The sequence below is a fragment of the Petromyzon marinus genome, unplaced genomic scaffold, assembly GCF_048934315.1.
Source record: "Petromyzon marinus isolate PM22_M1 ecotype Great Lakes invasive population unplaced genomic scaffold, UKy_Petmar_22M1.pri1.0 PM_G_Scaffold_34, whole genome shotgun sequence".
NCBI lineage: Eukaryota > Metazoa > Chordata > Hyperoartia > Petromyzontiformes > Petromyzontidae > Petromyzon > Petromyzon marinus.
Window position 1 is genome coordinate 636820 of NW_027422917.1, and position 14292 is coordinate 651111.

The 14292-nt window shown below is 50.6% G+C and overlaps 1 protein-coding gene across 1 annotated transcript in view; it reads right to left on the reverse strand.

Annotated features, from left to right (window-relative positions):
* Window positions 1-14292, reverse strand: part of LOC142915711 (uncharacterized) — a 73684-nt gene that overhangs the window by 48111 nt on the left and 11281 nt on the right. The window contains exon 3 of the mRNA XM_076061406.1: window positions 5475-5644. Within this exon, the coding sequence (XP_075917521.1) occupies window positions 5475-5644 (170 nt within the window). The remainder of the gene's footprint in view (window positions 1-5474; window positions 5645-14292) is intronic.

The window sequence follows — 14292 nt, forward strand, 5'->3', positions numbered from 1 at the left end:
CCATGGTGACAGTCAGCTTACCATCACCGTCACCACCACCACCGTCACCATGGTGACAGACAGCTCACCATCACCGTCACCATGGTGACAGTCACCACCACCGTCACCATGGTGACAGTCAGCTCACCATCACCGTCACCACCACCACCGTCACCATGGTGACAGTCAGCTCACAAACACCGTCACCACCACCACCACCACCGCAGTGACGGTGATGACGATGATGACGATGAAGATGCCGATAATGCTGATGATGATGATTCTGCTGAAGCCGATGATGATGCTGATGATGAAGCTGATGATGATGCTGATGATGCTGATGATTCTGATGATGATGCTGATGATTCTGCTGAAGCTGATGGTGTGAGAAACTCATAATCAACATCATTATTGTCACCATCGTCAGCGGCAGCATCACCACCACCCACTCACTCACCCACCCACCAACTCACTCACTCACACACCCACTCACTCACCCACCCACCCACCTACTCACTCCCTACCCACTCACTCACCCACCCACTCACTCACCCACCCACCCACCCGCTCACCAAACCACCCACCCATCCACGCCTCACTCACTCACCCACGCAGCCACCCACTCACCCACCCACCCACCCACTCACCCATGAGTGGGTGAGTAGGTGGGTGGGTGAGTGGTTTGGTGGGTGAGTGAGTGGGTGGGTGGGTGAGTGGGTGGGTGAGTAGTTGGGTGGGTGAGTGGGTTGGTGAGTGAGTGGGTGGGTGGGTGAGTGGGTGGGTGAGTGGGTGGGTGAGTAGGTGGGTGGGTTGGTGGGTGAGTGGGTTGGTGGGTGAGTGGGTGGGTGAGTTGGTGGGTGAGTGGGTGGGTGGATGAGTGGGTGAGTAGGTGGGTGGGTGAGTGGGTAAGTGGGTGGGTGAGTGGCTGGATGAGTGGCTGGCTGGGTGAGTGGCTGGGTGAGTGGCTGGGTGAGTGGCTGGCTGGGTGAGTGGGTAGGTGAGTGGCTGGGTGAGTGGCAGGGTGAGTGGCTGGGTGAGCGGCTGGGTGAGTGGCTGGGTGAGTGGCTGGTTGAGTGAGTGGCTGGCTGAGTGAGCGGCTGTCACCCTGCAGCTGCAGCTGGTGCCGGGCACCACCACCACCGCTGCCCCCGGCGGTGGAGCAGATGAAATAATGGGCACGTTATTTTAATCCCCCCATCCCTCCACTCCTCTGTGCACACCGGCAGTACAAGGGGATTAAGTTAGAAATGTGTGGTTTAAGATGTGGAGCAGAGATCTCAACAAAATCATAATGGTGCATGAATGAACAAATTAAAAAAAATCGATTTTAATAAAGTATGTAATGATTGCCAGTCAGTAAGACATTCTGATTAAAATTATTAAAATTGTGTTTATTTTTACTTAACAAAGAATGCATTTATAATCACACTTACACTTCAGTCAATGAATTAGATGGACACAAGAGGGTATGTGTGTATGTTGAACGTATTTCGCATTGTACGTAACCAACCGTGCACATTGGAGGTGTGAGGTAGCAGTAGCGTTAAATGGTTTTTAACGCCAAACGGATGGATGGTTAGAAAAATGGGTTGCCATGAATAACAAAAAAAATTTTGAGCCAAATTTGTGAATGCAACACTTCCAAAAAATGTATTTTTTTAAAAAAGATTAACACTTTCATTCTGTACTCTTTGGTTCTATTCGGTAAAGTCACGTAGGTAAAAAATTAAAACAAAAATCACGACGTTTCGGCCACAACACAAGCGGCCTTCATCAGCTGAAGGGACCAGACTGTCACCTGATGAAGGCCGCTTGTGTTGTGGCCTGAAACGTCGTGATTTTTGTTTAAATTTTTTTACCTACGTGACTTTACCGAATAGAACCAAAGAGCGTGGATCCTTGCAGTCACGAAAGCTTCAAATCGAGAACTTTCATTCTGCCCTTTTTTGTAACGTTACGAGCACCATCCCCTCCGATGCAACATTATTGTTGTTCACGCTTCTTGACGCGGCGACGACAGCGGCCCACTTCGTGGGGCTGTCATTTGCGGTGGCCGGGTCGCTTCTAAAACAGCGCTGCACAGCAACTCACCGGGGCCTTGCCTGGTCAAATAAAAGGCAGTTTTAGTTTGCTTTAGTAGAACGCGGTGAACCCCGCGGTGAACCCCGCGGTGAACCCCGCGGTGAACCCCGCGGTGGCCTCGTGTGCACGGTGGGCAGCTGCGGAGGAGGAGGAGTTCACGTCGTCCCTCTTCCACTTCACTCACTTGCTGGTGACGGCCGAGCTGCTGTCCACCCATGCTGCAGGTGAGGCTCACTCACTTACCCACTCACCCACCCGCTCACCCACTCGCTCACCCACTCAACTACTCACTCGCCCACCCGCTCACCCACCCGCTCACCCACTCACTCACACACCCGCACACCCACTCAACTACTCACTCGCCCACCCGCTCACCCACTAACTCACCCACCCACTCACCCACCACTCACCCACCTGCTCACCCACCCACTCATCCACTTACAGTGAGGGAAAAAAGTATTTGATCCCCTGCTGATTTTGTACGTTTGCCCACTGACAAAAAAATGATCAGTCTATAATTGCAATGGTAGGTTAATTTGAACAGTGAGAGACAGAATAACACCAAAAAATCCATAAAAACGCATGTCAAAAATGTTATAAATTGATTTGCATTTTAATGAAGGAAATAAGTATTTGACCCCTCTCAATTAGAAAGATTTCTGGCTCCCAGGTGTCTTTTATACAGGTAACGAGCTGAGATTAGGAGCACACTCTTAAAAGAAGTGCTCCTAATCTCAGCTTGTTACCTGTATAAAAGACACCTGTCCACAGAAGCAATCAATCAGATTCCAAACTCTCCACCATGGCCAAGACCAAAGAGCTCTCCAAGGATGTCAGGGACAAGATTGTAGACCTACACAAGGCTGGAATGGGCTACAAGACCATTGCCAAGCAGCTTGGTGAGAAGGTGACAACAGTTGGTGAGATTATTCGCAAATGGAAAAACACAAAAGAACTGTCAAACTCCCTCGACCTGGGGCTCCATGCAAGTTCTCACCTCGTGGAGTTTCAATGATCATAAGAACGGTGAGGAATCAGCCCAGAACTACACGGGAGGATCTTGTCAATGATCTCAAGGCAGCTGGGATCATAGTCACCAAGAAAACAATTGGTAACACATTACGCCGTGAAGGACTGAAATCCTGCAGCGCCCGCAAGGTCCCCCTGCTCAAGAAGCACATATACATGACCGTCTGAAGTTTGCCAATGAACATCTGAATGATTCAGAGGACAACTGGGTGAAAGTGTTGTGATCAGATGAGACCAAAATGGAGCTCTTTGGCATCAACTCAACTCGCCGTCTTTGGAGGAGGAGGTGTGAGTGAGCCAGTGTGAGTGAGGAGGTGTGAGTGAGGGTGTGAGTGAGGAGGTGTGAGTGAGGGGGTGTGAGTGAGGAGGTGTGAGTGAGGAGGTGTGAGTGAAGGGGTGTGAGTGAGGAGGTGTGAGTGAGGGAGTGTGAGTGAGGAGGTGTGAGTGAGGGAGTGTGAGGGGATGTGAGTGAGGGAGTGTGAGTGAGGAGGTGTGAGTGAGGGAGTGTGAGGGGATGTGAGTGAGGGAGTGTGAGTGAGGGGGTGTGAGTGAGGGAGTGTGAGGGGATGTGAGTGAGGGAGTGTGAGTGAGGGGGTGTGAGTGAGGGAGTGTGAGGGGATGTGAGTGAGGGAGTGTGAGTGAGGAGGTGTGAGTGAGGGAGTGTGAGGGGATGTGAGTGAGGGAGTGTGAGTGAGGAGGTGTGAGTGAGATAGTGTGAGGGGATGTGAGTGAGGGAGTGTGAGTGAGGGGGTGTGAGTGAGGAGGTGTGAGTGAGGAGGTGTGAATGAGGAGGTGTGAGTGAGAAGGTGTGAGTGAGTGAGGAGGTGTGAGTGAGAAGGTGTGAGTGAGGGGGTGTGAGTGAGGGGGTGTGAGTGAGTGAGGAGGTGTGAGTGTGTGAGGAGGTGTGAGTGAGGGGGTGTGAGTGAGGAGGTGTGAGTGAGTGAGGAGGTGTGAGTGTGAGTGAGTGAGTGTGTGTGTGAGTGTGAGTGTATGAGTGTGTGTGTGTGAGTGAGTGTGTGTGAGTGAGTGTGTGAGGAGGTGTGAGTGTGTGAGTGAGGAGGTGTGAGTGTGAGTGAGTGAGGAGGTGTGAGTGAGGGGGTGTGAGTGAGGAGGTGTGAGTGAGTGAGGAGGTGTGAGTGAGTGAGGAGGTGTGAGTGTGAGTGAGTGAGTGAGGAGGTGTGAGTGAGGGGGTGTGAGTGAGGAGGTGTGAGTGTGTGAGTGAGGGGGTGTGAGTGTGTGAGTGAGTGAGTGAGGGGGTGTGAGTGAGTGAGTGAGGAGGTGTGAGTGTGTGAGTGAGGAGGTGTGAGTGAGTGTGAGTGAGGAGATGTGAGTGTGAGTGAGTGAGGGGGTGTGAGTGAGGGGGTGTGAGTGTGAGTGAGTGTGAGTGAGGAGGTGTGAGTGAGTGAGTGAGTGTGAGTGAGTGAGTGAGGAGGTGTGAGTGAGTGAGTGTGAGTGAGTGAGGAGGTGTGAGTGTGAGTGAGTGAGGGGGTGTGACCGTGCGAGTTGCGATCGAGGGCCCCTCACCCAGGCCGTGCAGGAAGCTCCGTGAGTCTGCGTGCCTTCTCCGCCGCGTCCACGCAGCGCCGCCAGCCACGCCAGCCACTCGGCCGACGAGGCCTTCGGCGCTCGCGAGTCCACGGGGCGGCGGCGTAGGCGGCGGTCGCGTTTGGGGCGCGTGCGGGTCGGCGTAGTGGCGAGCGGCAGCGCGGCGGTTCACGCACCGCGTCGACGAGGCCCCCCCCCATGACCCGGGATCGATTCTCGCTTGCGGCCAACCTCGGTGACGACAGACGCGAACCGGTCCCGGGCCTCCCCTCGGCCGACTCTTAGAACGAGCGCCCCGGTGCGGTGCGTGGTAAACGTTTGCCTCGCGCGCCGTGCCGGTCTTCACGGCGCTCGCCCCAAAGGCCCGTCAACGCCACGGGTGGGGTATTTGTCTTTGCGCACGTCACCGTACGTACACACGCGGATGTATTTGTAGCCGGGCGGTTGGAGGCGGTCGCCCTCCAACAACAACGGAGGGCGGAGGAGCGACGCTCACAACGACGAGCGGGAACGACGAGCGGAGCGAGAGGGGCGGCTAAAATGCAGCGAGTTTGGGTACGGTAGGCGGCACGCAGCTGGTGGTGCATCTACCAATCGCCTCAGTCAGTCAACCCACGGTACCACCTGGGTCTGTTCCGTGAGCTCCCGTCAGCGAGCCTTCGACACTTCACGCGTCCTCAACGTGCACCCGGCCTGGCGCAGGACGCAGTGGTGACATCGCCGCCGCTTAGTGGCGAACGGCGGCTGCTGCTGTTGCAGTGTTCGTAGCTGCGCAGGTGACCGAGTGTGTGTTTACAGTTGTGCGAATGTAGTCGTGGTTTCCCCCAGAGCATCGTCACCTCTGGCGGGTGCAGCACGTCCATCAGCTGCTTGGGATTCCGCTGAGCCATGAGCACGCGCTCACCCGCCGACGGACACCCTCCGCACGGCAGGCAGTCGCTCACCAGCAGGGCCTGCGTCCGCTCCTCACCCCCACACTCACCCCGGCCCGCTTCCTCTTGGAGCATTCCTGCACACAGCGGAGACGGTGAGCCAAGTCTAATGATATCGGTCTAAAATGTATGTGGCGGCGACGCTGCTGCATTGGCAGTGGTGTCACGAATAAAATTCAACATATTCGTCAAGAGGACTGTTACCTTAAAAAGAAAGGGTATATTTACTGGTGACGTTTCAGGCAATGGCCCTTCTTCACAGCACATAGAGAAAGCAGAGAAGTGGGGTTCCAATAGACGGTAAATTACTATACAGTATTTATTTAACAAGGTAAATCCCACCGAGCTGTAAAGCTCTTTTTCAGAAGCGACCTGGCCACAAATTATAGCTCAACAAAGTGGCTCATTCACGTGGAAATGTATAGCAGCCAAATACTCTAAACGCACGTTGATTATATAAATGTGGAGGGAAAGCCGGAGCCGGAGAAAAATCTACGCGACCACGGGGAGAGAGAGACCGCAAACTCCAAATACACAGCAGGCGTCGTCAGGGACGGGATCGAACCCACGCCTTCCTGTACACCTAGCGAGGTAGTTAACATCTCACCACACAGAGAGAGACACCGCAAACTCCAAATACACAGCAGGCGTCGTCAGGGTCGGGATCTAACCCACGACTTTCTGTACACCTGGCGAGGTAGTTAACATCTCACCTCCGCAGTGCCCCTTCCAACATCACTCACTACCAATATTCGCAGCATTTCTCCCATCACCATTCACATCATCACGGCACTGCTCACAACATCAAGTCTTACACAATCACTCCCGTCACCTACTCCACTATCACTCGAACCATGACTCCCACCATCCCTCGCAACACTTACACCACCACATCATCATTTCCATATCATCGTCATGTACACCATTACACCACAACCATCACATTATCACTCACATCAATCCCCCCATTATCACACTCTCTCACACCCCTTACGCTGCATCACCCTCCCCACCCACGAACAACACTCAAACTATCACACCCACACATCACAATCACCTCCACACCATCACCCCCCACCCTCCACACACACGAACAACACTCAAACTATCACACCCACACATCACAATCACCTCCACACCATCACCCCTCCACACACACGAACAACACTCAAACTATCACACACACATCACAATCACCTCCACACCATCACCACCTCCACTTCACCGTCACTCACCAACACCAACATCTACACCCGCAGCGCCGTCTTACGCCATCACCACCACGCGTTGTGATCATCTTCCACATCACTCATCATTTTACACGACATCACCAACATCGCCCTCCTCCTCCTCACCGCCTTTGTGCTGTTGGTCACACGTCCTCACGTATCCCCCTCACGTATCCCCTCGCGTATCCCCTCACGTATCCCCTCACGTATCCCCCTCACGTATCCCCTCACGTATCCCCTCACGTATCCCCCTCACGTATCCCCTCACGTATCCCCCTCACGTATCCCCCCCACGTATCCCCCCACGTATCCCCTCACGTATCCCCTCACGTATCCCTCACGTATCCCCCTCACGTATCCCCTCACGTATCCCCCTCACGTATCCCCCCCACGTATCCCCCCACGTATCCCCTCACGTATCCCCTCACGTATCCCTCACGTATCCCCTCACGTATCCCCCTCACGTATCCCTCACGTATCCCCTCACGTATCCCTCACGTATCCCCTCACGTATCCCTCACGTATCCCCCTCACGTATCCCCACACGTATCCCCCTGACGTATCCCCTCACGTATCCCTCACGTATCCCCTCACGTATCCCCTTCATGTATCCCCTCACGTATCCCTCACGTATCCCCCTCACGTATCCCTCACATATCCCCTCACGTATCCCTCTCACGTATCCCTCACGTATCCCCCTCACGTATCCCCTCACGTGTCCCCCTCATGTATCCCCTCACGTATCCCTCTCACGTATCCCTCTCATGTATCCCCTCACGTATCCCCTCACGTATCCCCCTCATGTATCCCCTCACGTATCCCTCTCACGTATCCCCTCACGTATCCCCTCACGTATCCCCCTCGCGTATCCCCCCACGTATCCCCTCACGTATCCCCCTCACGTATCCTCTCACGTATCCCCTCACGTATCCCCTCACGTATCCCTCTCACGTATCCCCTCACGTATCCCTCACGTATCCCCCTCATGTATCCCTCACGTACCCCTCCCTTCAGCCAGGTCACGCTGACCCTGACCCCGTCTCTCTGCTCGAGGTCGTCACCAATATTGAGCAATCCCCACCCCACCACCAGTGAACAACAACAAAACAAAAATTTTTTCGAGGTCGTCACCAATATTGAGCAATCCCCACCCCACCACCAGTGAACAACAACAAAACAAAATTTTAAAAAAACTCGACTTAAGCTAAAATACGATAATCATGAGGTAAATTATGAGGTAAAGTGTTCATTAATTGTGTTAATTAATTACGCTGTACTATGTAGAGAACAATCGTGTCGAGGAGGAGTTTTTGCGCGGGTCGCTTTTGTTACCTCGCCTGCAAAATACAAACAGTAATCGATTCTTCGATTACTGCCATACAAAATTGGGAATCGTAAATTTTAATCTGATGCTATGGTTCGTCTCTGGAATCGATTCACAGGGCCTTTGCTGAGTCGATTACTTTGACTGCTACTGTGAAAACGGCCCTCAAGGCAAAAAATTCCTCCCCCAATAATGGCGGCAAATTACTCACCCAAGATGGCTGAAACTACTCACCCAACATGGCTGCAAACGCTCGTCCAAAACAGCGGAACCTACTTACCCAACATGGCGGCCACAGAGGCCGTAAGACGTCAAGAGCCACGTGCTTGCACGGCGGTGGAAATTCCACATTCCTCTGGACGGGGATGAGCGTGGAGCATAGAGGGTGGAGCAGTGGTCGGTGGAACCCGCACCCCTCCCACGTCCACACAGGGAGAGAGAACTTAGAATTTGGTGATTGTGCTTTGGCAGTGACTTTTTATATACAACGAGGACTCCTCGACTTACGAACGAGTTTCGTTCCAGAGGTCTCTGTTCGTAACTTTACTCCAAACGTGATGTACGGCGTGTACACTAAACACGGGGAATGCGCTTTAAAAGTTGTATAATCTCCTGCAGATGTAGATGCCACTGGTTCTTTAAGTTCTGCAGATGTAGATGCCACTGGTTCTTTAAGTTCTGCAGATGTAGATGCCACTGGTTCTTTAAGTTCTGTAGATGTAGATGCCACTGGTTCTTTAAGTTCTGTAGATGTAGATGCCACTGGTTCTTCATGTTCTGCAGATGTAGATGCCACTGGTTCTTCAAGTTCTGTAGATGTAGATGCCACTGGTTCTTTAAATTCTGCAGATGTAGATGCCACTGGTTCTTCATGTTCTGCAGATGTAGATGCCACTGGTTCTTCAAGTTCTGTAGATGTAGATGCCACTGGTTCTTTAAATTCTGCAGATGTAGATGCCACTGGTTCTTCACGTTCTGCAGATGTAGATGCTACTGGTTCTTCACGTTCTGTAGATGTAGATGCCACTGGTTCTTCACGTTCTGTAGATGTAGATGCCACTGGTTCTTCACGTTCTGTAGATGTAGATGCCACTGGTTCTTCAAGTTCTGCAGATATAGATGTCACTGGTTCTTCACGTTCTGCAGGTGTAGATGCCACTGGTTCTTCACGTTCTACAGATGTAGATGCCACTGGTTCTTCACGTTCTGCAGCTGTAGATGCCACTGGTTCTTCACGTTCTGTAGATGTAGATGCCACTGGTTCTTCACGTTCTGCAGATGTAGATGCTACTGGTTCTTCACGTTCTGCAGATGTAGATGCCACTAGTTATTTAAGTTTTGTAGATGTAGATGCCACTGGTTCTTCACGTTCTGCAGATGTAGATGCCACTGGTTCTTCACGTTCTACAGATGTAGATGCTACTGGTTCTTCACGTTCTGCAGATGTAGATGCCACTAGTTATTTAAGTTCTGCAGATGTAGATGCCACTGGTTCTTCACGTTCTACAGATGTAGATGCCACTGGTTCTTCACGTTCAGTAGATGTAGATGCCACTGGTTATTTAAGTTTTGCAGATGTAGATGCCACTGGTTCTTCACATTCTGTAGATGTAGATGCCACTAGTTATTTAAGTTCTGCAGATGTAGATGCCACTGGTTCTTCGCGTTCTGCAGATGTAGATGCCACTGGTTCTTCACGTTCTGTAGATGTAGATGCCACTGGTTCTTCATGTAGCATCTACATGACATACGGACAGGTTTTTCAAATCTCTGAAAGTCGAACGTTCGTAAGCAGAGGAGTCCCTGTATAAGGCGACGTTTCGGACAATGGCCCTCCTACACTGCACATAGCCCAGAGAGCGATGTATAAGGGTTGGAGACTGCTCATATAATTATATTTTATTTCAGTTCATTTTTGTGAAGGCAAATCGCTGTTGACTTCCAAAACAAAGTGGTACCCAATTTATCGACCCTCCCCCCACCTCCGCTGGAGGCAGAGGATGATGGGTTGAGCCAACCCCCCCAAGTCGGATTAAAAATTCGAAATCCTTCAACTCACTGGCAGCTGTGAACATTCTCGCTTGAGAGAGAACACCTGCGGTGTTGTGCATGGGGTCAATAATATCATCAGCCATGTATTTAGGATTCTTTCGCACCAATCCACTGCTGGATGAAGGCCTCCCTGAGCCACTGCCGGCATCTCAACCCAGCAGCGTCTACCCACGAAGCTATCCCATCGCTCCAGATCTAAATCAGAACACAGCTACCACGACTCCTTCATGGACTGCAAAACCTCGGCTTAACAAGCAGGCTGACGCGACCAATATAATCCATAGTACAGGGTTATTTTTTTTGGGTGAGTGGGGGGGGTGGTAGATCGCGTAAATAGAGATGTGAAGTTAATACGGTTTATGTAAAGTTTGTTTACGTGACAAACCTTAGTAATTGGCTGTGTCGGGTGGTCAGTGGGTTTAACGACACATGTATATTTACACGATCTAACTCCCCAAAAACCACTCTGTATTATGCCTTCCTGTAGCGTCGTACACTTATATTGTATTTTATACTTGATCATACTTTATATTTAGCCTTTCGTTTAAAGTAATTATATCATCATCATCACCACGATTCATGGACACGTGGCCCCGTTAGGTGTCCACTGCACATTCCATCATTTGTCATTTCCACTTTTCTCTCTCTCTGCTTTGTATTACGCTCAAGTAGTGCACCACATCACACTGACACCCAATCTCTTCCGCTGTCGTCAACCCATTCTCTGTTAGGTCCTTCCTCTGCTTAAAGCAATGGTCACAAATCCAAAGTTCGAGATATCGAACGTACGCATATCGAGGTGTTGACTTCAAAGCCTCACTCACGTGTCTCAAGACTTTTCCTGCCAAAGTTGTCCGCGGTAGGGAGAGCGATTTTGCTGTTGCTGCCGCTGCTGCTGCGTGTAATCCCGAATGAGTAATCGTCCGGTACTTTTTTTTAGCCACTGGGATATTTATTAAATCAATTCCAGTTTGCACTTGTGTTTGTGTTTAACTGCGGGAGGAGGAATGATGGAAAATCTAGAGGAAACAGATGCAGAACTGGGGGAGATAATCTACAAACGCCACAATCACTCTGCAGAACAGGAGGTCATACAAACTCCACTCACACTCACTCTGCAGAACAACAGGAGGTCATACAAACTCCACTCACTATCACTCTGCAGAACAGCAGGAGATCATACAAACTCCACTCACTATCACTCTGCAGAACAGCAGCAGATCATACAAACTCAACTCACTCTCAATCTGCAGAACAGCAGGAGATCATACAAACTCCACTCACTCATTCTCACTCTGCAGAACAGGAGGAGGTCATACAAACTCCACTCACTCTCACTCTGCAGAACAGCAGCAGATCATACAAACTCCACTCACTCTCACTCTGCAGAACAGGAGGAGGTCATACAAACTCCACTCACTCTGCAGAACAGCAGGAGATCATACAAACTCCACTCACTCACTCTCACTCTGCAGAACACGAGGTCATACAAACTCCACTCACTCTCACTCTGCAGAACAGCAGCATATCATACAAACTCCACTCACTCACTCTCACTCTTCAGAGCAGGAGGAGGCCATACAAACTCCACTCACTCTGCAGAACAGCAGGAGATCATACAAACTCCACTCACTCACTCTCACTCTGCAGAACAGGAGGAGGTCATACAAACTCCACTCACTCTCACTCTGCAGAACAGCAGCAGATCATACAAACTCCACTCACTCTCACTCTGCAGAACAGCAGGAGATCATACAAACTCCACTCACTCTCACTCTGCAGAACAGCAGCAGATCATACAAACTCCACTCACTCTCACTCTGCAGAACAGGAGGAGGTCATACAAACTCCACTCACTCTCACTCTGCAGAACAGCAGGAGATCATACAAACTCCACTCACTATCACTCTGCAGAACAGCAGCAGATCATACAAACTCAACTCACTCTCAATCTGCAGAACAGCAGGAGATCATACAAACTCCATTCACTCATTCTCACTCTGCAGAACAGGAGGAGGTCATACAAACTCCACTCACTCTCACTCTGCAGAACAGGAGGAGGTCATACAAACTCCACTCACTCTGCAGAACAGCAGGAGATCATACAAACTCCACTCACTCACTCTGCAGAACACGAGGAGGTCATACAAACTCCACTCACTCTCACTCTGCAGAACAGCAGCATATCATACAAACTCCACTCACTCACTCTCACTCTTCAGAGCAGGAGGAGGCCATACAAACTCCACTCACTCTGCAGAACAGCAGGAGATCATACAAACTCCACTCACTCACTCTCACTCTGCAGAACAGGAGGAGGTCATACAAACTCCACTCACTCTCACTCTGCAGAACAGCAGCAGATCATACAAACTCCACTCACTCTCACTCTGCAGAACAGCAGGAGATCATACAAACTCCACTCACTCTCACTCTGCAGAACAGCAGCAGATCATACAAACTCCACTCACTCTCACTCTGCAGAACAGGAGGAGATCATACAAACTCCACTCACTCACTCACTCTCACTCTGCAGAACAGGAGGAGGTCATACAAACTCCACTCACTCTCACTCTGCAGAACAGCCGCAGATCATACAAACTCCACTCACTCTCACTCTGCAGAACAGCAGCAGATCATACAAACTCCACTCACTCTCACTCTGCAGAACAGGAGGAGGTCATACAAACTCCACTCACTCTGCAGAACAGCAGGAGATCATACAAACTCCACTCACTCACTCTCACTCTGCAGAACACGAGGAGGTCATACAAACTCCACTCACTCTCACTCTGCAGAACAGCAGCAGATCATACAAACTCCACTCACTCTCACTCTGCAGAACAGCAGGTCATAGAAACTCCACTCACTCTCACTCTGCAGAACAGCAGGAGATCATACAAACTCCACTCACTCTCACTCTGCAGAACAGGAGGAGATCATACAAACTCCACTCACTCTCACTCTGCAGAACAGGAGGAGGTTATACAAACTCCACTCACTCTCACTCTGCAGAACAGGAGGAGTTCATACAAACTCCTGCTCATTCAGATATTAATTCAAAGCATTGCCACAATGGCTGAATAGAAATTAACAGAATAACTAACTAGATGTCAAAGTTGATCTGTGACATTAATAATGAATGGTTATGATCACTTACGGGGGGAACAGTGCCGTAGTAGTTAGAGTACCGCAGTTCAATTCCTTGCCACAGCTCAAATCAATAGTGAGTGACATCTGATCCGGTCCTGGGCACTTCCTTTCACAAACTTGCTCTGGCCAGCGTGGTGATACACGGCTAAAACCCCCATGACCGACAAGGCATCAGGGAGGAATCAATCCATCCATCCATAAGTAGACTGAGAATGGCCAACATGTTAATTTGATTCGAGCATTCATACGATTAGTCACAAGCCAAATCTTCATTGGCATAGCTTCAGTGGAAATGCGAGAGAGAGAGAGAACCTATAGTATTTGCAAGTAGAGGGAACAAATCTTGCATAGTGTCCAATCTGTAGAACGGCACACGGTATTCAGGAAGGGATTCCATTTCAAACACTAACGCTCGTGACCCAGTGGCTGATGCCCTGACATGTAACTTGAGTAGCACATCTATTTAATAATCCTTTGATCTATCCGTATGTATACGTATGGTGGTTCAGAGAATATCACCGAAACCGTTCTGCCAATTTCAATACATGGGGAGTCCTAGGCTAGGCCTACGACATGCAGATCCTGCCCGAATGATTTAAATAATTATACAAGAATTACCACAGATTTTATAATTCGACTGATTCGTCGGCTTAATGGCCACGACGGAGGTCATCCGGACCTACCATATGCGATAGTCTGGCCTGTTGGTGTGACCCCCTTTCCGAAATCATACGTCCTCTCCCCATTGCGCTGTCAGCCCCCCCCTCCCCCACAACTTGTAAAACTTGTAAAACGATGGCACCACCAGTGCCAGTTTGCACGGGCAACGACGCTGTGGCTGGCAAGCCTTGGCAAGGTGGCGCATCGCATACGCAACATCTACCCGCGTGCTGTGTTCACGTGCTGTGTGTCACGTGCTGTGTTCACGTGCTGTGTTCACGTGCTGTGTTCACGTGCTGTGTTCACG